Here is a 26036-nt window from a genome sequence, read left to right as displayed (position 1 = left end):
GAGGCACTCTAAATCAGATCCAAAGCCGTGAGCGTGCTCTCCGTAAGCTGACCCAGGCCACAGTGGCGTTGGGTGTTAAGCTCTGCTTTCTCCCAGATTGAAGAACCCCCAAGCACACAAGATCCACATAAGCGTCCCTGGCGTGGCCTAGGGAGAGAGAGGCCATCCTGTGGGACTTCGGCCCTGGCATCGCTCTAGAAGATAGTTCCTCTGCCATGTCACCACTGGATGCTGTGTCCTTGGCAGGAAATGGGGTGTGTGTGTGGGGGGGGGGGGCGTCTGCATCTGTGGCTTTCCACTACAGAAAGCGAGGGAAAGATGCAGCTGCCTGGAACAATAGAGGCATTTAGAGCAACTCAGTGCATTAAAGTCGCCCTGCCTCGGCAGTCTGGGCTACACATTACCGGCTCAATTTGGATTAGGGATTGGTTCTTTTCAGTGCACCAGACCCTGACGCTAAATATTTTGATATTAGTTTTGAGGATGAGAACTGGGGATGGAGGAGGAAGAGGAGGAGGAGTAGGGGGACATTAAATCATCTGCTGCCAGAATGGATCCTGGTTATGGGTCTACCTACTTTTTCTAAGAACCCTGACAATAAGTGCTTTTGCTAAGCACAGAGAAAGAGAGAATGTTGAGAGAGAGAGAGAGAGAGAGAGAGAGAGAGAGAGCGGGAAGTGGCAGCTTTATGATGGCATGGGTACATTTTCCTCATGGCAGAAGGATCAGCTCCGCTTCCTGATCTCCCGTGTTTGTGTGACAAGCAGGGCTTTGGACTGGTGGGACAATCAGGGAAGAGCCACAAAACAGTCTGCAGTCTTCTTTTTTTCAGACCGAAATTGTTGTTGCGCGTCTGAACTTTTTGAAAACCGTTCTACGCCACTCGACCCCGTCGAGAGTCTGAGCCTCATATCAGTGGCACGCGGCGCCATGCCGGGCGTTCGCACACAACATGCAAATGGCATCCTGGCTTTTGTCTAATCTTACTCATCAGGTAGCTGAACGCGTGCAGATCAAAAAACCTGGACGACACGGGACATTTGGCACGTGGGTGCTCCCTGCCAAAGTCGGCGCTGGCGCTTCAAAGGGACGAGGCGCCGGTGCACAGCGAGGGGGGGCAGCGGGACTGTTCTCCTGGACTGTGGTCAGCACAAGAGGTGTCTGGCACGTTACCACCTTATGAAAATGAACGGAATTTATTACTATTCAGAAAGGCAGGACCTGCTTCCCACACATATTTCTGTGGTGCTGATCACTGACCTGGGAACGACTGTGGGCACCCAACTTGTTGTTGTTGTTGTTGTTGTTGTTGTTGTTGTTGTTTCTTTAGTTGGGGTTAAGCTCTGAGACATTAGGGAATGGCAATGCTGAAGTTGAGGCAAATTAAACCTTGTTGAAACTGAGGCTGAGCAGTTCAGCAGGGATTATAATTACTGACCATTACTGACCATGTGCAAAATATTTCAAAACTTTCTCTTTGTAAATACTTGGATCATAAGGTCATAGAATTTGGTATTGTTGGCCGGGCTCTGTAGAAATTCTGTAGTCACCACCGATAATATTATATTACACAACTGCAAAAGAATCTCTAATAAATGCGGGTCTATTGTATGAACACTTTATTTCAGTTTCTCAGCAACAAACATATTTCAAAGAAACACTCAGCATGTTTTATTGACACAACAAAACACAATACATATATCTGTGTAAAAAAAATGTTTTTGAGATGTGATAGCATACTTGGCTAAACATGATCACTGGGAGCAAAGAGAGGGGATGCTAGATAGGGAGGAGGATGACTGCAGAGGGAAAGGGGAAACAAGAGTGGCTTTGTCCTTCACCGAGACAGATTGTCATCTGTTGGGTTAACAGCTAGTTATGATGTCTGATCCTGGCCGGGCCAAAAGCAGATTACACGCCCGACCCGGACTTTAAACGATGAAAGCATTTTTGTTCCATTTCCAAAAAGGTAAGGCCGTCGTCGTCACTCAGACCCCCATGTAAATGGAAAACACTTCATCCAGACCTATCAGCAGCACAGGCATGGCGCAGCGCAGCAGGCTGTAGTGGTATGTAGCACGTGGTGTGAGTGGCAATTCCCATCGGAGAGCTTTAACATAATGACTCATCGTGTCATGGACAAAGGAAAATATCAGGATCATATCCTCTTAAATCCTCTGATGATTGCATTTCATCTCTTGTCTGCTGCGTTGAAATACTCTAAATGTATAATTTGGACATTTGCCTCCCATAATTCAGATGACAAGAACGCAGACACTTGAGAATATTTCAGTGGAGCTACTGAAGGAAGACATTATAATAAACAAGCAGAGGTTCGACCTCAAAATACATTTTCACTGGGAGATGGTCTAATCTAATTTGGTCTTCAATTACCACCGAAGCATGTGTGCACATCGCCGCACATCTGTGGCAAGATTACCATTTTCAGAGAAGACCAGCACATGACAGGAAGCACAAACAGAGCCAGGGGGAGAGAGCTGTTAACTGGGGGTCGGGCTGGATTTGGGGAGTCGTGCTGCATAAAACACAGTAGCCCTCTTCCGAGCTTCGACAAGACCTTCAGAGTTGGCGTCCGACCCCTGAGCAACATTCCAAAACGCTGCTCTTTCGGCCCCAAAGAGTCCGAAAGCACGCGTGCGTCACGCGCAGAGTGGGGGCATGTGACCTTTTTTTGAGACCCAATCTGTGCCAGTGCAGGGAGCGCGGGGCTTTTGGGAGAGCGTCCTTTGCCCCCCCGTCCCCCTGTCCCCCCTGTCCCCCCTGTCCCCCGGTCTTGGTCCGTGTGCCCAGTGTCTGCCTCCCGCAGTCTGGCTGTGCCATGTGGAGCCGCAGCTGCAGGAGTAATCCACGCTCACACACTCATGAACATGCCCATCTGGCCCTCTGTGCGTGAGCTAAGCCCTCCCTACCACACACACACACACACACACACACACACACATACACCCCTACAGCCGGTCCCCTACACCCACACACTGGCCGTGGCAAACCGGGGTCTGTCTCCCCACTGCTGCTGCTGTTGCTGAGGTCCACGATCATGATGTTTGGTAATGGCATTTCTCAACTTGGGCTATGTGAGGGTCTCAGTTATGCGATAACTAAATCATCTCTCTTCATCTCTGTCAGGGAACCATGCGTGGCATTCCCGTGTGCTTTTACATAGAGGGGAATTCGGTCGCATGTGACAACTCCAGCGAGGCTGCAGTTCGCATCTGAAGAGGGAGAACTGAGAGGCAACGCCAGAGCGTGTTGTCAGAGACAAACAGGAGGAGAGCTCTGGGAGAGAAGAACACAGGAACCAACAGTGAACTACTTCAGAAGGGGGGGGGGGGGGAGTAGACAGAGAGAGGTAGAGAAGTGCTTGTCACATGAGCATTAAAAGAAAAAAAATCAAGGCTGTTATTGTTCCCTTTGTCACACGCAGACAGCGGGGATGCTTTCAGAGGCCCTGCCGAACTCAGAGTGGAGGCTTTCACCTGTTTCCTCCATTTTCTCCCATCAGGCTTTTCATTTGCAAATTCTATTCAGGTTATATTCCAATATGCTTAATGACCTTCTCGTATATTAGTCACCTGCCCATTCACAAACCTCTCCATCTCTCTCCATCTCTCTCTCTCTTCCTCACCCTCTCTCTCTTGCTCTGGCTAACACTGTAGTGGGGTTTGGTGTGGAAACGGAAACAGAACTGTTGTGTTATTGGCCATCACCTCTCCCAAGGGCTCTCCAATAAGTGCCACTTAGAGTATAATAAGCATAATAAGCAAACACAAGACAAAAAAACACTTACTGTATGCCTCAGACTGTTCCGAGCTTGAGTTCATGGACACTCTTGATATTGCCTCAAAATGTAGTTAGGTTGCTAGCAGTCTGTAAACAATCTTCACAGGATCATACGACTGTGCAAGGCTCAATGTCTAGCCATCGTGAGCTCTTAATCCAGTTGTTCATCTGCCACACCACGCACCACTGCTGATAAACAGGCAAAGTGACCTTTTGCCTTCAGTGGGTAATTACACAGGTAAGAAGAACAGGCAGCTCTTGAACAATAGCATGCGGGCTAATTAAGCAGCTCTCAGGTAAGAGCTGGTAGAAGCAGTTGTGTATGAATTGCCTCCTTGGGACTTGGGGCTGATGTGTTGGGTTACTGATTGCCAACTCAACTATGTCACTGAACCGTCACTGTCCTTATGAGGAACAATAAATGACACATGATGTTAATCCTGTGGTGACCAGAACACGAGTACGTTTTGTCTGAAATGTAAATTCTGCAAGGCACTTCACTGTACTGATGCACCTACTGCTAGAGAAACCTGGCCAAGCAAAGTCCAAGAAACACGCTGTGCAAAAAGAAATATCCATGACTTACAAAGAAAAAGTGACAAGTGCATAATATAACTGGGTTAAATATTTGCATTAAAGCAAAAAATGAAAATTAAAACACATTCATTTTACATATCATGTCAGAATATAAAAGTAGAAAATATAAAATACTGGAATGGATGTGGGCTGTACTGTGTGTTCTGATTATGGTTTGAATTGCAATGTGCATTTTTATATTTACATGAGCTGTACATTTACCCATTTGGCAGATGCTTTAATCCAAAGTGACTTGAAAGAGAATAAGTTGTGCACTGACTAAGTTTGAGTGAGTCTGAGTGTCATTGAGTGAGCATCAAGTGTACATCATGGAAACACTTGTCAAATTCCCATGAGCTCAATTAATCAAAAAGTACATCATAGGCTCAAAACCTGAGTCTCATACTCCTCAGCCTTCAAACCCACACTACTCACACACACACACACACACACACACACACACACACTAAAACCCCCAGCCCTCTTTCCAACATGTCTGTTCCACTGACACATGGCCAGAATGGCCAGCAGGGGTGCGGGTCTGTGTGATCCAGAAGCTAAATGAGTCACTGAGACTCAATCTGTTTTCCTCGCACCCCTCCCACCCATGTCCCCCACACTGCTTTGCTGCTGGGCTATTTCCTTTTCGTCCAGGGTGGTCATGGCGATGGCACTGGACTTCTCCTGCCACCTCCACTCACTGCCCCCCCCCCCCCCCCCCCTTTCTCCTCCACCCTCCTGAACCCCTCTCACAGCTTCGGGCCTGACCCGGGTGCCCTGGCATGGGCCTCCTCCTGTTTGCCCTCTGGCGCGCGGGAGCCTTGAGCGGCGGCGGCTGTGGCTGTGGTCACTCCACCCCACCACGGCGCGGAGCGGGCCGCGTCGCTCTTCTTCTTCTCCTGCTCCCCCTCGTCCCTCTCCACCGGCCGCGGCAGCAGGCTGAACGCCGAGCGCTGGGCCTGCCGGTAGCGCCGGCCCAGGCAGCTAGCCACACACCTGTGGAGACAGGAAGTGGGGAGACCGGTTGTGAGAACTCACATGTATGAGATCATGTCTGTCATGAGAACATCAGAACATGCGTTTTGGAGTATCATGGGATTTGTTGACTATTTGGCAAATGTCTTTAGCTTTTTAAGGTTTGATGAAGGAATTACACACATACTGAGATTTTTGCTGTTATGGGGACAATGAAATAATTCAATATCATCAGAGATTTGTTTCGCATCAACATATGCAAAAGCATGTGCTGAGACCAAGCCCCTTGGGACCTTGTGATACAATGCATTGCATTATCAAATACAAGGACCATATTAGAGGTGTATTTCTTTGAATACACACAGGAAGCCCATTTACAATATTAATGGCCTATGTAACAGTTATTTTTTAATCAAATGTATTCTTTGCGACCAATTTAAAATCCAACTAGTTATGTAAGTGTATATATAGTCATCTTGCAGTGACTGATAGCCTCCAGCTCTCTGTGGTATTATCCATTATGAGTCACCTTGGGTTCACTAATGGTAAGGGTGCACTCCCAAATATAGTGATTATTGTAATGCTCATGCATTATCAGAAGCTTGAATTTCTCTTTGCTTTTGTATGCTGCTTTTCTAGAGATCTGACCTCCTCTTCAAGGTATATATTTATCTTTAAACTTCAACGTCACGTGCACTGTGATTTCTCCACACACAAGCAGGTATAATCATCAGACATATTGATAGAGGTAATTTGTCATGTGCATTATCCTAAATTGCTATGTATCAATACCAATGCAGAGTAAGTAATTACATATTAAGTGATATCCTTATTATACATAGATAAGTGCCTTGTGCCACCAAACTGTGAAACTAATCAGTTTATATTTAATCATTTTATCACAGAGACTCCCCAGCCAATAAAGCTTTCATCTGAGATGTCAGCACCCCTTGCTGTGTGGATCCGGAGTGAAGCAGTCATTTATGGCTTTGCTGTAGCAAATATATTTCCCAAACCACCGGCATGCATTTTTAGGCGTAGTGTTTGCCTATTCTACCCTTTCAAGGGATATCGTTTTTATTCTGGACTTTGGTGAAGTGTGTTACTTCAGTTTGTACTTATTTGGACTGAAGTGTGTGACATAAGTGCTTTTAATTATGTGAGTTTGACAGTTCAAAATGGCAAGCACCACTCCTATTTTTTTTTTAACACATTTAATTGGTTGAGTATCAACTGAGGCATGTAATGTATTTTAAGAAAGAATGTGTGGCTACAAAAAGGTGACAGCCTAAAGTAATCTAATCAGATGAAACCACCTTTGGAATGAAACATGAATCATTTTCCAAATGCCTTCATTTATGAAGTGTGATTAAACTTGTCAAGAGGAAATAACTTCTGAAATTTCACTAAAGCTTCACATAAGACATTGTCTTCTTAAACTAAGCCAAGCTGCATTAAAACAAAGACAGAATACCTCACGAAAATAGTGACTTGGGTTGAAAGATGCGAATATTCTTCTTCGTCTCCTTGTTTTTGAATCTACCATTATGACATTTGGGTATAATTGATGCCCACAAAGTAATTAGAACATTCCTCAAAGTTACCAATCTATTTGATTAATTGCAAAGATAAGAAACAAGAAGCTGCTCAAAAAGCGGAGAGCATGAGAGGGAAAAAAAAAATATTTTGGCTGACTGCTTTTGTGATTTCAACCGCCTTCATGTAGATGCCTTTGTGCAAATTCGCTTTGTTAACTGATTTACTCTACTCTCAAAACGCTAGACCAATTTCTCAAATGGCCATGTCATCAAATCTCATGACTCCGTCCACCTGGGCAAGGACACTCGGCTCCCACTTGGTTGCCGTGGCGGCATGCGCTGAAAACCACGGCGCTCTCCAGGGCTCATTTCATAACAGTCGACCGCTGCACAATCAAGAGCCACTTGATTTTGAAGAGTCGGGTCACTCCAGGTTGCCCGGCAACCTCATTGAAGTAGTGGAGATGACAAGAGGAGGACTGTTGTTACGAGGCTGCAAGTCCTCAGGTAACAGTGGCCTTTCAGCATTGGGTGAATCACTCGTTTAACTCCATCGCGGCACAAATGATGTACAGCAATTCGACCTAAATGACATTGAGAAACTTACATGAAGTAACTTTTGGGTGAGAGCACATGTGTGTGTGTGTGTGTGTGTGTGTGTGTGAATATACTGTATACATAACCTATTGCCATTTCTCAAGAGGAGTATGTGTCCTCCCTCTTCACCTGCCTTTACCTCAGTGAATGACTGCATTCTGATTGTAGAAAGCAATGAATTGCACAGGGAATAAAAGCCCTCTTTTAGCCCTATATAAAGCCCTATAGTAGGGTAGAAATGTGAATGTATAGAACTTCATCTAAAAACCGATCTATAGACATCAATAACTTTGATGAATACAGCTAGCTTTCTTGATTTCAAACCCTGTTTTGTAAGTTGTTCAAGGCTGTTTCAATGTATCCACGAACTCCCTGGATGGCAGTGCCTTGGTGGTCAAGTTGAACCAATCATCGAGAAACAGATAAAAGATAAAACCCAGAGAGAGAAGAACTCTGGGTGGACAGGGGACAAAACAGTCTGGAAACTTTTTCAGACAAATAATCACTGGCGAGGAGCAAATCAGGCATAGCTCTCGAGTCATTTCAGGGCCCAGTTATTTGCACTTATCACAGGGCCATCGGCCAGCGCCTTAATGCAGGTCTGCGAAGGACAAAGAAAGCTCCGTTCTCGGTGAATTGAAAAACACATTTCTTGTCCTTCACGGTAACTAAGCTGTCAACAGATAAGGGAAGCTCACAGTATCACCTCGGTGGTAATCCATCTTGAGATCGCTCCCTTGTTTTTTTGCCCTCTTTTTTTTCTCTTTTTAAACAGCTTGGAAATATGGTTTGAGGCCTTCGTCCAAATGTCACTCCAAATGTTTCCTCCAAATGCTCACACAATGAAAGATTTAAAGTAGCAAAAGAGGAACTAGAGCACAATCTGGCCTAGTGGTCTGTGCCTTATGTATCAGTTCTATGTGTGAATACATGCGCAACAGAGAGTCAGTGTTATCAAATATGGAAATGGGTACTGTACACTTGAACAATGCATAAATGTCTCCTAGTCATGTAAATCACAGGTACGATTCTTGAAAAGAGCCGCAGACCAATACCGTGTCTTAATAATTTAATATGCCCAGAATTACGATTTAATTGAAAAGCCTTGGTCCAAGTGTTAAATGCATTATTGGACTGTCTGCCTGCTGGTGAGATTACGGACTGTACTGTATGTCCCCAGCAGCAGGCCCCTGTGGAAACCATGATCTGGAGAGCCAGCACCGGACCAGGGCCACATCTGTTGCTGGACCCTCTGCTGCCCTTCAGCTACAGAGGTATTGATTAATGTATTAATGTATTATTAATACATTATTAGTGCTGAGGGGAGAGGAGAGGAAGAGAAGATTGTGTCTGTCACTTATTTGCATGGTTTGTATGAGCATGTTTTAGTACTTGGGCTTTTCTGGTTGGGCACACACTCCAAAGTGTCTCATCACCATTCAAAATCCTCTTAAGACATTCCGGCACAAGCCTGACACCTCTCACCAGCCCCCCCCCCCCCACTATCCCCCCGTGCTTCTCTGCTTCATACCCTCCCCCACCCCCACCCTGCATGCCGCCTTATCTGTCAGTGCTGCTTAAATAATGTAATTAATGACTTAATTAACAATTCCTTAATCTATTTTAATAAATCTCAGGCGGCATAATGAGAGTCTCAGAGCTCCAGGCGACGGCGTACGAGAGCACACGACGTGGAAGCTCCGACCCAGCCGGGGCAGCCGGAGTCTGTGGATCCTCCTCCCTCAACCTGACGGCAGAGGAGGGGGGTCAGAGAAGAGGAGAGGGGATGACACTGTGTGACAGTAAGGGGCTTTTTGTGGATGTGAAGGTGGCATAACACCGACAAATGTCATGTGACTTACAGTCAGGCCAGCGAGATGAAAACGACCTGTGGCAGCAGTCTGCTGCTACTCCACTCCGTTTGGCGCCAGACTTGACAGACTTCTTGGGCATCCAGTTGCCATCGACAACTGCCAAGCTGGCCGAACCGCACAAATTCATCTTAATGTTGTTTTGCGTCCTGTAATCAAGCTACCACCATTATGAAACGCTGAGTACATGCAGAGCTGTGTGAGCCATGACTGCAGTCGAAGGGTCCATGCAGTCAACAGCAATCTGCTGCAACAACACAATGAATATGGAATGACTTCACTTTGTCAAAAGTGCTTTGTGCACAGAAAGTGATGTCAGATCCAATTCGGCTCAGCCTTATTTGTGAGGGTATGTTTTCAACCATGGTATTTTGTTTATTCCTTTTAATTCCGCAAAGAACAACAACAAAAAAATACCAAAAACAAAATAATGACTATAATTTTCTGAATTAAATAAAAAATGTAGTATTCCTCCACATTCATTTTTTTTTTTGTGAAACACATCCATATTTTGTCGAATACATTCCCTTTTTTCATTTAACAAACACATGGCATACATAAAACATGGACTCTACCAAAGTAACGCCCCACATCAGAGGAGCTCAGGCAGATAACCAACACTTGTGTCCTGTGGTGCTCACCACTTTAGAGGTGATTTGCATTCTGATAAGAGATCACACACTCTTTACCTGTATCACACCTGAGGCAAATGCAAATTGGGGCCTGGGCCGTCCGCTTTACGGCAAACCAGCCGTTCGCCCCGCAGCCAAAACATCTCGGGCTCGCGCGGTGCACAAAAGCAAATCAGTTTGCTTTACAGTCAGATCCGTTCCTCTGAAAATCCCCAAATCAGACATCAAAGCCTGGCATTCTCTCCGATCACAGCGCTGTCAAAGAGCGGCGTGTGCTGAGGACCAAGAGCAGACGCGCCGGGGCTCAGGACTCCCTTGTCAGAAACGAGGACAGTGCGTTGGCCCCGTGGCTGTCTGCTGTCACTGTGCCAGAAGGTGTGGTGCGGCAGGACTGAAGGCAGCAGGGATGGACTGGAACAACCCCCCCCCCCCACCCCCCCCACCCCCATCCCTCGTTGACCCTGCACCCCAGGGCAGAGCAAATCAGGGCCTTGGCCTGTGACAAAAGCTTCAAACAGTCCAGTTCAGCCATCATCTCTGGCTATTTGCCTTTACAGTGGAGATGATGCTGAGGCTAAAAACAATGGAAGAAAAGGGGTTGAAGGAGATAAGCCATTGTCTCTCAAAGATAGAGAGAGGATGCAAATGAGGGTTATCAAAGGCTGAACTGTGCCTGGGAATTCCTGACATAATGAACCAGTCACTTGACCTGTCCGTGATGCTCAGAAGGAGATAACCTGCTGAGACGGCTTGATTAAAAACACTTTATCTTCTAATCAGAGTGGGCTCAAGATGTATCAACTTTATCTGAAGTAAAACAAAGCTGTTTCAGCTTTCAGTGTCCTATACTGATTACATAGAATCACAGTCCCTATACTTCCATTACATAAAAGGCCACTTTGCAACGTAGGGCAGATGGCATTTATTTGAAAGTGTTTGTTTTATGTTCCTTTTGCATTTATCTTCAGCTCTTGGTCCATATTATCCTATCGATGTACAATACACAATGTACATACAGCAGTATGCTTTGGTTCAAATCTCTCACAGTAATGTAAACAAGCAGCGTTTGACAGGGTTTGATAGAAGTAGGTTTCTTTATTTACATAACCTCTTTTTTTCCCTGTACTACTTCAAGGCACTCTACAGGCCGGTCTGCACTCTCATGCTGAAAAGGGTATGAGGGTATAAGATCACAAGCTCTCCACCGCACTAACCCCAATTAGTAGCACTTCCAAATAAATAAATGAACACATTCTTCCTGTTTTCGCGTTGTTTATTTATTTATCTCCCTGACGACGACGACGGAGCCGTCACAATAGCACCGCCAGCGAAAGGTCAGGTTGCGTGGGGCGCGGAGGGACGCTGGTGGGCTTTTGTTTTTCTAAACGCTTGTCTCGGAGCGTTTTTTTGCAAAAGGTTAGGATGTCAGGCAGGCCCATAGACCACCCCTCTCCCAGCCCACCCTTCTGAAGGGGCCTCCTCCCTGAGGGCTGGTGGCTGACTAAGACGCACCCTGACAGTGGGCAGCAGGAGGCTGGCACACCCCGGGCTGCTCAGGGGCACCAGGGGGCAAATCCATTCCTGTGCCACCACAGGCACCACACACACACACACACACACACACACACACACGCACGCACGCACGCACAACCACAACTTAACGAAATGAGCTGGGGCAAGACCACAGACAAATTGCTTTGTGTGAAGGGGAAAAGCCGACCTATCATTGTCAATGGAAACATTCGAGCGGACATCTCTATTAAATGCCCAGCGTGTTTGACAGGTGACAAAGGCATCACTTCACCGCCTGATTGGCCGCTGGAAGCCTGCGTGGTCAGTGTAATTGGACGGCCAAATCACTGGAGCATCAGTAATGTAACCTGCTATTATCGCCGTCCTCCATTACAGCAATGGAGCCAAAAGAATATGATTAACTTCACACATTTTCAGCTCATCTGTTTGAGCAGAAATGCTGTGTGTGACTACACCCAGCTCTCTCCAAAGAAGCTCTCCCAAGTGCCCTCTTTTTCCCTTGTGGAAAGCTAAGCTGGCTGCACTGATGGTTATCCACTGGGTGCTATGATGCGTTGAAGGTTAGGCCTCGTTTCCATTGAAATTCCCCGTGACCAGGAACAGGTGGAATGGATTGGGGTGGGGGGGTGTGGTGATGGTATGGGGGATGGTGGGGTGGGGGTGGGGGTGGGGGGGACTCCCAAGCCTTAAAGCCAGCAGTGCTGAACCTCTGGAACAAACAGTCATATTTCATCAAGATAGAGGTAATAATATCTCATGCTCTCCGTATGATTCATGTGATCCAAGAGGTGCTTGAGAGAGAAAGAGATATCAGGGCTTTTTTGGGGGCTCCACTGGATAGATAACTCCCCTGCAATCAATAAGAGGAGGAATATGTTATGCAAACATGCTGCAATTGTCTGGGCCTGATTTGCATAGACTGTGCCTGGGGTGTAATGTATCAAACAGCACTCAGGCGGATGCACTCGGCTTAGGGCAGGCAGACACACACACACGCACACACACACACACACACACACACGCAAACACACACACACACGCACACATGCACACACACACACACACACACAAACACACACACACACACACACACACACACACACACACACGCACACGCACACGCACACGCACACGTACACACACACACACAAACACAAATGAGTGTCCATGTGTTTAACACATGGCAGCATGAATGCATAGACACTGTACATCTGTAGATGCATACATACATAGTAGTGATGCGCGGGTCGGCCCGTAACCCGCGGACCCCGCGGGTAACCCGCGGGTCGGGTTGGGGCGGGTAAAGAAATTATCACTTTATTTGCGGGGCGGGTTGGGGCGGGTCATTAAAAACAAAATTACATTTTAAAATCCATGTATGTTGCGTGCAATTCCCTATAGCCTATATTAAATGAACTGTATGTAGGATTGTGGCCAAAACAGGCTAGCCCACTGCAATTACTTTCAAACTACTGTTGCGCGGCGTATCGCCTCTCCCTCCCCTCTGAGTCGCGGTTGCCAGCTTGTTGCAGGATCCAACAGGAACAGCAACAGGCTGCTAGCTTTCAATGGCAAGTGCTAATGTTGTTTTCCTCAGCATAATGACAGAGAAACGAACTCTGATAATGCATTGCTAACGTCAGCAATGACTAGCCGTTATTATTTCCCAAACAATTCCTTAACCTTTTCAACTCAATGAGCCACCTAGCCTCCATATGGCTCCACATAACGTTACTTTGCACAAACATGCATAACTTGTTTGTTCGACTGTCATAGGCTATTTGAAATGTCAATTTACACTAAGTAGCTTACAAGTAGGCTAAGTTAGCCAAACTGATGAATCTTTATCTGTCCAGGAGCAAATTAACAACACTGACTGTCTTCAAATTCTTCTCCGTTTTCAGCCGCCTCCTTGTTTTATTTCGGACGTATTTCGTAGGCTATAATGTTTAGCCTAGATTACAAACGCTGCTTTGTAGGTTTTTGCTGTGTATTTCTAGATGTTTTAAATGTGTAGCCTATCATCTTGTTATAATGACCTGATTATCGTTCATATTCATAATCATAGCCTTTGTTGTTGCCAGTTTACAGGCGATGTTTCCAAGCACTTACAATGCCCAGTATGTAATAGTCGCGGGTGCGGGGCGGGGCGGGTTGTCAAAATAGATACAGTGGTGCGGGTCGGGCTGGGTCGGGCCAAATAATTTCATAAAAGCGGGACCCGCGGGTTGAAAAAATACCCGACCCGCGCATCACTAATACATAGATAGAGGCATGCAAACGTATGGCCTACATACAGAATATGGATCTGACCATATGTTACACACAAATGAAAACAACAACATGAATACATATATATATAATAGAAAACAAGCTGTGGTTTACAGTAAAACTGAACACATCTACAATAGTGGCACTGAACAACAAGCCTTCTCGCAGACATCTGATCTGAGATTGTTTTGTCCTTCTTGCTGTCTATTTTTGTCATTCCTGCTATACATCCTCATGTCTGAGATTTGTAGTGCATGGTTTTGTGAGGACTTTGCATTTAAAAAGGCCTACTTCTTATGTGAAGATGGAGGGTTGTGGGAAAGCCACTGAGTGGAAGAGTGCCGCCGTTCTGTTTCATCTCCCCTCTTGCGCTCTCGGCTTACACTCTCTGTCCTGCGTCCATGCGGAGATGTCGCCAGCATTGCCGTTCCTGCCGTCAATTAAGTTTGTGCCGCCGACAATGAATAATCCAATGTCATCACACCCTTAGCCTCTTTCAGCTCTGCTGCCTGTGTGTGTGTGTGTGTGTGGATGTGTGAGTGCTTGTGTCTCTGTGTGTATATGTGTGTGTCTGTGTGTTTATGTGTGTGTCTGTGTGTTTATGTCTGTGAGTGAGTGTGTGTGTGTGTGTGTGTGTGTGTGTGTGTGCATGTTTATGTGTGTGTGTGTGTGTGTGTGTGTGTGTGTAAAGCTGCTTTCAGCTGGATAATATTGTGGCCTCTGTAACAAGTGTGGTAATGATTACATGATAATAAGATCAACTGCTGCATCACAGCATAAGCCACCCCCCCCTCCACCCTTCCTCTCTCTTCCTCTCTTTCTCTCCCTCCCTCCCTCCCTCCCTCCCTCTATCTCTTATTTCTCACACTGTCTATTCGCTGTGAATCATCTCCAATGAGGGGTCTGTCCATGTGGTGGGTGTAGACGATGAATCAGCGCAGCCTGGTAATAACCTAACAGCTCTGCAGTCTGCTGCTGACATGGAAAGGGACTTTCAGGATGACTCTGCTTTAGCCAACATGGGGGTTGGGAATACTAGGAAACTTATCATCTCCTTTCGATTCTCACGTACTGTAAACAAAATCCCTTTTCCTAACAAACAGCCATTAGACATGTTGGAAGTGCGCGTTGCCTAAAGAGTAGGTTACCGCGGATAAAAGGTCTTAAGAATGTGTCGTTAATCAAATGGAGACTCAATAGCACAATACAGCAACTATAATAGCAATGTGCCTTGATTGTTGCTTTGGTTAAAAAGCGTCAGCTAAATGTAACGTAATGCAATGTGACACTACAGAGCGCTCTGTCCACGATTGGCACGTTCAGTGTACAGATCTGCAGCGTTTTTCATGGAGCAGCCACGGAGCCCAAATAAATCTTGTGTGTACCTCAAACACTCCGGCTTGAGTGCGGACATTCCACCAGCTGTGCCCATTCCCTTCAACCCTTCGTACTTCCCCTCAAGGTGCTTACATATTTTTATAGGCCTTTTGTTTCCTGGTCAAAACCCCAAGCTGTGCACCCAGGGCCAGGCAGGGGGAGGAGAGGAGAGGAGGAGGGGGGGGGGGGGGGGGGGACTCCTAGAACTCTAGAACTCCTCTAGAGCAATTTAACTTGTTGTTTAAACATAAACCAATTTCCTGCTGTAAAGTTACAGCTCATTGCTATCATGGATTAGGGCTGAAACAACAGCTTAATGGCACATTACGGGTGCAGCCATATTATTAATTACCAATCCATGTGACACAATCCCTGCGAGAAGAGGACCAAGAGGGAAACAATGAGCGAGGGAGCGAGGGAGAGAGGGAGAGAGGGAGAGAGAGTGAAATAGATGGATTTAGAAGAAGGGCGGGAGGTAAGAAAAATGTGCATTTAATGAGCATGGACTTTAATCACAAACAGCCTGTTTTGATTTTTTTGTTTTTAACAAAGCAGAAAAATAAACAGAGTGGAAGAGGGAGAGACACGCTGAATTACAGTACATGTCGCCATTTTTAATTTCCCTTGTTAGCATGGAAAGAAGCCCCGGGTGAATATATATTTGTATCACCGCTTCCACAAATATCATCGTTCACATTGGATTTGTTAAAATGACTTCAGTGAGGGGAAATCAAGCAATACTTTTCTACCTCATAATGAATACAGCAGAGAGCTGATCATGTTTATGCCAAGAATTCAATACATTATTTACAAGTGGGCCGCTAATAAAGGCAGGCTGTTCATTTACTAATGATTTAAAGTACCTCCGGCATTATTCCAATTAGTCATATTAAAAATGAAAATGACTCAAATAAAATCAAGTAGGAAGGACTGCAGAGAAGGGGAGAGGAAGTGGTGGAGTGTGTTTTATTTTGAGTCAGGCTGAAGTCATTAGCAGATTACTGCACTTTTAAAGCACACACGCACACACACACACACTCACGCGCGCACACACACACACACACACACACACACACACACACACACACACACACACACACACACACACACACACACACACACACACACACACACACACACACACACAAACACACACATACACACAACACATTGTCACCACACACTGGGAGCATTAGGTTTGAATGAGCAAATGAGCAAAACCATATTTTAATTTGGGAGTTGGTTAAGCACACTTCTTGTGTAGCCCTCGACAATAGCAGAAAACAAACTAATCAGAACACGATTTGAGATGGCATGCACCTTTTTGAATAAGGAGTCATCTAAATCTTCCTCCTTGTGAGATGAGAAGGCTTAAATAACTGCATTTCACAGTATGGTGAATGGAACTGATTCAACAGTGGTGACTACGCTGTTTCGATACAGTTAGCTGAAGAGTCGAAAGCCCCTGACAAATGACTGAAACGGCACAACCCATCATTCACTATCGTTCATATGATCAGAACCAGAGCACTCTCATACATCTAACACACACACACACACACACACATGTCCTCTCATGTGAGGGTGATCCTCAGGGCTGCTCACCAGGTTAAGTGAACACAGGCCTGTTCTCCACTGGGACTCGCCACTGCTGCCTATTCTATCGAGTCTCAGCTCATAACCTGTGACCCTCAGGCTGACCCCTGTGGTCACTACACAGATTGTGCAATTTGGAGAAAAACAGGCATACGCGCAATATGACCAAAACCATTCCATTAATATGCTCTGTAATCTCTTCAAGCAGGCGTCTGTCATTAGATGAATGACAAGACAAGCCGTGGAATACATCTACATAAACTTCTGTAGAATGCCATATGGAAGATGACTAGTGAGATGACTATGGAGGGAGACCGAGAGAAAGAGAGAAGCAGAGAGAGAGAGAGAGAGAGAGAGAGAGAGAGAGAGAAAACTTGCATGGCAAACTTCCTGATGGATATTAACTCCAGGGACGCAGATTTTGCCAGATTCCACTAATTAGATCATTACAGGATGCTGGCAGGATATAGTGGAGATTTTGCCGAAAATAATCAAGACAAAAAAGCCCCTGAAAGACATAACAGGCATGGCATTACATAAAAGGGCTTATTTGAACACACTGGTTGTTTAATGGCGGCGGAGAGGTGTTTCTCATTTCTTATTACTTCTCAGCCTGTCGGTGGGATTTCTCGCACAGATGACATCTCCATCTGCCAGCGAACATCCAATTAAATACACCAAATCATCAATTGGAAAATGTATTTAAATTTGTTAAGCTTGAAAATTGAATTGCGATACTTCACAGGGGCCAAAAGGGAGGGAGAATGAGAAAGGCAGAGATCAATACAGCTTTTAATTTTACCCCTGATTGGTTATGTCAATATTGCGCAAAAAACCCCTCTCTCCCAGTCGTTTTATATTTCAGGGCCAAAACGAAACAATCTGAGAGATTAGGACGCGCTGGCTCTGTGAGCTGGAAAGATTGCATTAAAGGGGGAAAAAAGTCATTGCACATATCAGATTTCTGAAAAATTTCATCACGGTGTGATTTAAGAGAGGCGCATTGAACGCTTTTTGAAATCTGGGCAAAATAAATACCTGATTTCACAGATAAACATAAAGAGAAGCCATCACACGTGTGGGGTCTGAGTTGAAATTAGTTTTCTTTTTTGGTTGCTTTACTTCTCCCAATGGGTACCACCGTGCACTAGGTCTTTTATTTCACTTTGGAAGAGTTAGAATAAGGACTACACTGAAAAATTAGGTGTGGAGAATATAGGTGAGAATGGGACTGGAATTTAAATGCGTGGTCTATGAGCTTAATTCAGCCTCAAGAGACAAACCAGGTAGTGAGTCATATTCTTTGCTTTGACACACACACACACACACACACACACACACACACACACACACACACACACACACACACACACCATGGAATCCACACTTTCTGTCCTTGATTCCGTTATCACATGTGGCAGGTGTGTTTCTTCGCATTCTATTGTGCACCCTATGGCGAGGTAAAAAAAAAGAAAAAAAGGCATATTGCCACAGGACAGTACCAAGCTGGAGGGGTTTGTGTGCGTGGATGTGTGCATGCGTGTGTGTGTGTGTGTGTGTGTGTGTGTGTGTGTGTGTGTGTGTGTGTGTGTGTGTGTGGTGTGCGTGCATGCGCGCGCGCGCGCGCGTGTGTGTGTGTGTGTGTGTAGGAGAGATTGTCATATGCTGTATTGTCATTGCTTGCAATTACAGCGCCGCAGATGTGCACACCTCTTGGTGACCTCTGAGTCAATTCCCAAATTAATTTTTGTGCCTCAGTCCTCTTTCCTTTCCTCTTTACAGCAAGCCATTCTCCCTCTTTTGTTTCCCAACCCAACAGGCTGAGCAGCAGAACTGGGCTGGGTGGAAACGGGAGATGATGCGGGACAACGTCTGAAGGCAGGGCGTACTAAACGTCAGGCATTGTTACAGAGGAGCCAAAATGGCCGCCACAGTGGCGGCAGCAGCAGCTGTGGCTACTCACTTGATGAGGAGGATGATGGAGAGCAGGCCGAAGCAGACGGAGGCCACCCTGAAGACGGTGTGGTGGGTGGTGTTGGGGAAGGTGGTCAGCAGGCGGTAGACCAGGTAGGGCACCAGGACGAACAGCGCGGCGGCCGAGAGCAGGATGGGCCACGTCTTCCACTGCAGCACCACGGCTCTCCACACCGCCCGCTTCTGCAGCTGGTACTGCAGAGGAGGAAACACACACACATACACACACACACACACACACACACACACACACACACACTGGTTTAGAGATGGAGTCTCACAACATGAGGGAAGTAAGGCTTGGAGTTCAGCTGAGAGGCATTATAATAGTGGTAACACTTGGGACACAGGTCAAAGGTCATTCATAAATGAGTAACATGTGTACTGCATTAGCATTCAATAAAGTTTGTATTAAGCACCATTATATATGCTATTATTCTGTCACTGTAAGTCACATGTTCAGACAATGGAGTCTATAAACTTGCTATTTTGATCCATACTATATTACTGTAATCTTAGATCAAGACCAACTAGTTGCTTAATAAGGATTAGAGTGTTCAGTCAACTTAATATAACTACTTGATTGTTTGGTCTCTACTGAGTGCATCTACTAAATGATTTAATAAATATGTAATATTCACTATTAATATTCAATTAAATATTAGATTTGAACCCAATATCAACCTTTTGTTAATAAAAATGCTATGCGGATGACTGTGTGGCCCTGATGTACTAAGAATAGCGATCGTAACGTTTTTTGCGCCAAGGCCAACACGCAGAAAGCACACGCTAAGATACTTCAGTTTACGTCCTATTTACCAATCCTGAAATTCGTTGGGTAATCTGCGCCGTTCTCCGCCCCCTAACGCAGTTTGCGAAGGACAACAACTGAACGACACTTCAATCAGAAGCGCAGTTGAATGAAGTTAACCGATGACAACATTAAAAAGAATCCGACGTTTAGCGACCATGAAATAATACAATGCATTATGTCAACAAGCAGGAACATAATTTAGAGCAGTAGTTCTACTCAAACTAGCCTTACTTGTGCACGTAGGCTATGGAAGATTTATCAAATCTAACAAGTAGGAAAGTTTAAGCGGATGGCGTGAAAGTGAAAGTAAACATTCGAAAAGCCACCGAAAGTTAAGGTTGCTTTTGATGTAGTACAAAGACGCAAAACTGGTGGTCTAATTAGCGATTTTGTTGTCTTTGAATGATTCTCTTATCGATGCATTTAACAGCAAATCGCATTTAACACCTGCTTTTACAAGGCGGAAATATTTAGGCGCAAAATAGACGTGCGCTTTCATACAGGGGAATACATAATTAGGCGCATTTAACGCTTCTCCTCCCATCTTTTTACACGAACCTCCTTACACTCCCTTAAATCCATATGCATGAGACGGAAAAGCGCAATTTGCCATTTTCAGCTCCCGCGACAGGCAGTCTGCGCCTTCACCTCATTGCGGCCCGTTAATACATACCTCGCCATCTTTCTATGCGCACGTTGCGATACAAATACGTCTGAAGTGGGCGCAAAAGCGTTAGTACATCTGCCCCTGTGTGTCTCTGTGTGTATTGGTAGCCTCTTAATTTGGAAACACAGGTGTCACCTTTACCCCTAATGTGCACACTAATGGAATTAAACTTCTGCTGCCGTTATACATCAGAAACTAAATTTGGAAATTGACAAAATCCTACTTGTCAATCCAAAAAAAGAATTCAAATGTGTGTGGGGAAGGGTGTGTGTGTGTGTGTGTGTGTGTGTGTGTGTGTGTGTGTCTGTCTGTCATAGAGACATAGTGAATAACACACCACTTTGGGTATAACAATGATTGTTATCATCACAGCACAGGGCCCTGAGGGTCAGGCCGAGGGGCCAGCAGAAAATAAAAACAAACAATGGCTCCCCCTTTTGTAAAAGTAAACAACAGTAAACAGCAGCTCCTGTGACAGAGGCTTGTGCTTTTGCACCTGTCATATCTCTGTCTCTCCTAGGCCTGCAGGCACAACCCTATACTCCATTACACACACACACACACACACACACACACACACACACACACACACACACACACACACACGCAAACACAGCACAGAGGCAGGTTAGTCACACAGTGAAAGCTCAGTAGGTGAACCCTCAAGCAGTTATTAACATCCATTCTATGCTAAGCTAACAACATCAGCTGTAGTAGACATTCAACCATAACTTAGTTAAAGCAATATCTGAGGACACTTTTGGGGATATTGAATCCATTTAACAGAGTGAAGCCAGTTAGTTGAAATTACAAAATGTTGCAACATAGAAGAAAAACACACCCTTCTCAGTGCCCTTTACCTAACAAAACAGCTGACTGAATTACCTCAGTATATTATTTTGAAAAGAAGGCGCATCGCCCAAGGCTTGGAACACACTACTATTAAAACCTATTCCACAGATGGCTATGACATACAGCAACTTGGGTATGCTACTGATGTGCGGGATGAGTTATGGCTTGAGCTTTTCATACTTTCAGTGTGGCTGTATGCACATCTCAAAGTAAACATTCAGTATGTTTGCTGTGTATGTAGAGGGATGGCTGCAGATGGGACTGCACACTAAGCTTTTCCGTAAACAGCCTAAGTTTAAACAAGCTCTCAATTCAGAGGATAAGAACTCACAGACACTTGTTTCTCTAAAAAATCCTCTCAAATGTCACTTTCTGCTGAGTGCAAGGACACCAGAAAGATCAGAGGGTTGAATCAGTTTTAGAATGAAAGCAGTAAGAGACCAAACTGACTTTACAAATCCTCATTGGGCTTGCTCACTTTTCTCACAAGTCTTTTAGAATGCCTTCTGAGAGGCTCTGAAGGCTTCTCCTTTTTTTGCTTTATATAGGCCTGTCAGTGTAATGTTTGTTTGTGTGTTTGTATACGTGTGTGTATGTGTGTGTGTTTGCATACGTGTGAGTGTGAGTGTGTGTGTGTGTGTGTGTGTGTGTGTGTGTGTGTGTGTGTGTGTGTGTGTGTGTGTGTGTGTGTGTGTGTGTGTGTGTGCGCGCACGCGTGTGTGTGTGTGTGTGTCTGTGTGTGTGTGTGTATGTTCATGGCTAAATAACTGAGACCAGGGCAGGGAATGAAACGAAGGAGAAGACGAAGGGAACACCACTCAGCGGACATCCGAACCACTGCTGCGTCTGATATTTGAACAGCGTTTAATTAGTGTCCAGAATTCATCTGCAAATGCGCGGGCGCCGGCGCTCCCTTCAGAGGTCCACTCCATCCATTAATTACACGCTCGGCGGTGAGTGCCATTGAGCCATCCGCCATGTTTAAGGTTACATCAAGCCCCAGTAAGTGGCTGCCTGATAAGGAGATGCATCCATCTTCATTAGTCAGCTGTTTCTGTCTGGGTTTGAGAGAGGGGGAGGAGGAGGAGATGAGAATGGTGGTGTTAGGTTAAGGTTTGAGGGCATGCGTGCGTGTGTGTGTGTGTGTGTGTGTGTGTGTGTGCGTGTGTGTGTGTTTGTGCATTGGGCCTAGGGAGGAAGTGGAAAGGGAGCGAGTCTGTGTCAGTGCGCTCTACCCCACAAGCTGATAGGATTCATCCTCGCGAGCACAGCTCCTAACTGTCACCTCCTCCTTTCGTTCCAGACAGAGCCTAATTAATCCTACAGGAGGGGGTGGGCGAGGAGAGAATACGAGTTGATGTCTCCTTACTGGGAGTTTCAGACTCCACAGGCCCCTTGGACCTGATAATGGAGCCTTGGCAGCGGGACGCGAGCGTGAGGGTATCACTGTTGCGCTCATACATTAGACATGCCTCAGATGTGGTCCAGGGGAAAGTCCTTCAAGGAGAGGCACCACTGCACAGACCCAACACGGGCCCTTTAGAGAGTCCCCACCAGCACACATCAAAGCTGGCCAGCAAATGTAAATAGAGCCAAGTTCCTAAAGTGGATAGATAAGGGGAAAGTGGCTGCGTTCTACCGTCTGGCCTGTCTGAGAAATAGACGGAAGGTTTTCTGAATGGCCCCTTTCTCCTCGCGCTTCAGTCGTATCCGTTTCCCCTCTCAAGCTGAGACATCACTGTAGGTCACAACAGCCTCGTGCAGCACACTGTTTTACCAATGACGAGACCTTCTTAGTGCCTCTCCCGTTCAAATTCGAATCATTAATGCATATAACCGCTATCCATACCACACATCCAAATAAAAAGGATACTACTGTACACGATGACATGACAGTTGGGTTGTTGTGTTGCGCTGCAGTTGAGAGAGTGAGCTGGGGTTCATAAGGCAGATGCAGATTTCTCTCTGCCTGGAACGGTCCCTCTAGAGCACTCCTTAGTCCTGGTTGGGGAGGCTGTTGCTCAAGGGCCCGTGCAGATTTGTTCTACTCCATTCTCTTCCTGAGTCTCCGGTTCTTTCTTTCTGCTAAATCATTTCTTAGTCTTTCCCTCTCCTGGCCTCCAGATTTTCGGCTGTTTTTCCATCACAACCTTTCTCTGGCTGCTCTTTGCCATCTTTTTTCATTATATCCTCTTCTTTCATTTTCTAATTTCTTCCCTCCCTTTGTCTGTCTGTCCTTGTTGAATCTCCATGCCTCTTCCCAAAAGAGCAATCCTTCCATAAGCCTGTGCTGTCTCAGTGCTTTTGAGTACTATTCTAGTGTTGCAATGTCACAGCGGGCTACTACTGACCAACATCGATGAGCCGTTTGATTTATTCCACATCCGACCTTTCAAAAATAATTTGCCAAATGTCAAAAGTCACAATGCATATTTCTGGTCAATTACTCGAGGAAAACAGGACAACCATCCCAGTTTCTAGTCGAGCCGAAGAGCAGCGTCCGCACAGATGGAGTGCGATGCTTATCGCTGTGTAATGAGATACTCAGCGGTCACTCTTCAGAGACTGAGGGTCAGAGTTCAATGGCATCAACATCCTTAAAAGGGCCTAAAGATAGATAGATAGAAGCATTAGCTTTTGGACATGTCCACTGACCACTTCCATTTTGTTAGATGTGTTGCTGAGCTAGAGGCTATTTTGCGCTTTGGTTAATACACAGTAGGTACAGTATGTTGGCCTGCATCCTGTAATAATCTCACTGTTTATTGAATGTTGCTAAAAAAAACAAACTGTAAGTTGCTTTATGAGTTATGGTTCTGCTTATGACTTATGAGTGGATTTCCTTTAGGTTAAGCTAATGGAGTGACCTTTGAGAACAAGAGGCCAAAATGATTGCTTTGTGATTGAGTGAGCATGTGCTTGTGCGAGGGCGAGTGTATGTGTGTATCACTGATGTGCGGGTCCATTCACAGGCCACCCAAACTCATCTGATCCTATATTTCAACTCGACCCAACTCGAGCGGCGGGTACTATTCAAGAGAAAATACTGCTTGACCCGTAACCTGATCCATTTTTTGCATAGTAATTTGTAGGCTGCAGGTTATATAAAAGAGAATAAAACTGCCCTTTCTGACAGTTATGCCCGTCTGAAGCATTCACAACATCCTTTAGTTAAACAAGTGCAGCAAAAGTTCAAGATGGACAAAACATTACAAAGTGTATGATTCAATGCGAACAGTGGCGAGATGAAGACTGTTGTTAGCACAAGTGCACTGAAAAGGCCATTGTTTCCTTTCTTATTCCGAGCCTGATGAAGTCGATGTTAATTTCATTTTCTTTTCAACTTCTCATTCTTGTCTTTCATCTGTAAATGACTTTAGGTATGCTGTGCTCCCTGTCTTTTTAATACGGTGGGTTTTGTACGGTACATATGTCGATGCTGATAGGATAACACCACGGACACACACAGCAAACACACTCAAAAATATCTCAAAAGTCTGTTGCATATTGTTGTGAACCGCTGCAACCAAACATTTTGTTACAATAAAGAAATTTAGCGAAAAGGAGCAAAACGTTTTGCCTTTGAACATGCCCCAGCTGTAGCTGGGAGTACGTGCAGCATCTTGTCACGATTGGAGTCAAATGTTTTAGAAAAGTAGTAAGATCATATTACTTTAGTTGAAGCCTTTAGGTGATATTTGACTAATATGTTTACATTTTATTTTTACTGACTTGCTCACAAAACAATAAAATAAAATAAGTTTGACATACAACCGTAAGTGACTACAGGTCACCGCTATCATCTGTGTGTTTTGGCATCACTGGTTTGTACTGCACGCATGTGCACGAATGACCAGAACATTGTATATGACCAGCATGATCCCGTACCCCTATGTAGTGGTGGGAATCAGGCCAATTAGGTATAGGTTGGTGGTAACCTGACACCTGTGTTTCTCTTCACTTCACTCTCGACATGATAGAACAGCAGGCCTGATTGCCGTTGAGATTATGGCTGGCCTGGACTTTGCTTTTGTTGTCTCTGACGAGCTCTTTTCAAAGATTCTGTCATTTGATAAAGCCATTAGTATGGTAGGGCAGCTTTTAATTTCAGGTCACAATGCCTCCTCGTCCTCCATGTGGAGAGTATACAATGGCTCTCTCTCCCCCCCAGAGAGGTCTAATATGGAACAATTATAAATGGCTGGAGGTTAATGGCTGCGGGTTATTTGCGACTGTTCGTTTTCTACCTGAATAGTTACGAGGGAGGGGTGAAATTGTTTTGTTACAGAAACTTTCTCTGCCTGTCCTTTCTCTTATTCTCCCTCAATCCTTCTAGATAATGGCCATAACTCCCAAGGCAAAAGCTTTTCAGAGAACAAATGTGCTTTCGTACAATAGAGGCTCCAATTTTTTTTCTCATTACTTCTTTTTGATCAGCAGACAGGTAAGGAGGAAGTGAAATGCACATTTCAAGATAAAGATACAAGGTGGAGAGCAGTGCGAGGGCTTAAATAAGTGCACGACCGTCAGTACAGCTCAAGAAGAAGTGAGGGAGAGAGAGAAAATGTTTTTGTACAAATTTGAACGGGTACCTTTTGCTGAAGATATTGGCCTTGTACACATGTCCCCTCTCGATTCTCTCCCTCCCTCCTTTCCTACCCTTCTCTCAGTATGAAATAACAAGCAATCAAGGTTGTGTTTAAAGCACGGCTTTATTGAGGCCAAAGCAGCTCTGTGTAGGTTAAAAGCCCCTCAAAGGAGCGACCATGCACACCAGGAAACCTATCCAGCACAGGAAATCTGATTACCCTAAAAGACTCCACAGACAGGGCACAGAGACAAAGAAAAGATACCTCATAGATTTTTCTGTCTTTTCTTTTCTCTCTCTCTCTCTCTCCCTCCCTCCCCTTCCTCTTCCCTCTCCACTCCATCTCTCTTGCCCTCACTCTGAAAACAAAATGC

At 45.3% G+C, this 26036-nt stretch overlaps 1 protein-coding gene across 1 annotated transcript in view; it reads right to left on the bottom strand.

Moving 5' to 3' along the window:
- Nucleotides 1-5110: 5110 nt before the first annotated feature.
- LOC134102294 (uncharacterized) overlaps nt 5111-26036 on the bottom strand; it is a 99069-nt gene continuing 78143 nt past the window's right edge. Inside the window, exons 4-5 of the mRNA XM_062556361.1 lie at nt 18731-18936; nt 5111-5373 (exon numbers count right to left, since the gene is read on the bottom strand). Of these exons, the coding sequence (XP_062412345.1) occupies nt 5127-5373; nt 18731-18936 (453 nt within the window). The 3' untranslated portion in view covers nt 5111-5126. The remainder of the gene's footprint in view (nt 5374-18730; nt 18937-26036) is intronic.

The sequence above is a fragment of the Sardina pilchardus genome, chromosome 15 (assembly GCF_963854185.1).
Source record: "Sardina pilchardus chromosome 15, fSarPil1.1, whole genome shotgun sequence".
Classification (NCBI taxonomy): Eukaryota; Metazoa; Chordata; class Actinopteri; order Clupeiformes; family Clupeidae; genus Sardina; species Sardina pilchardus.
Note: the sequence above shows the minus strand (reverse complement) of the source record. Positions and strands in the feature narration are given on the sequence as shown.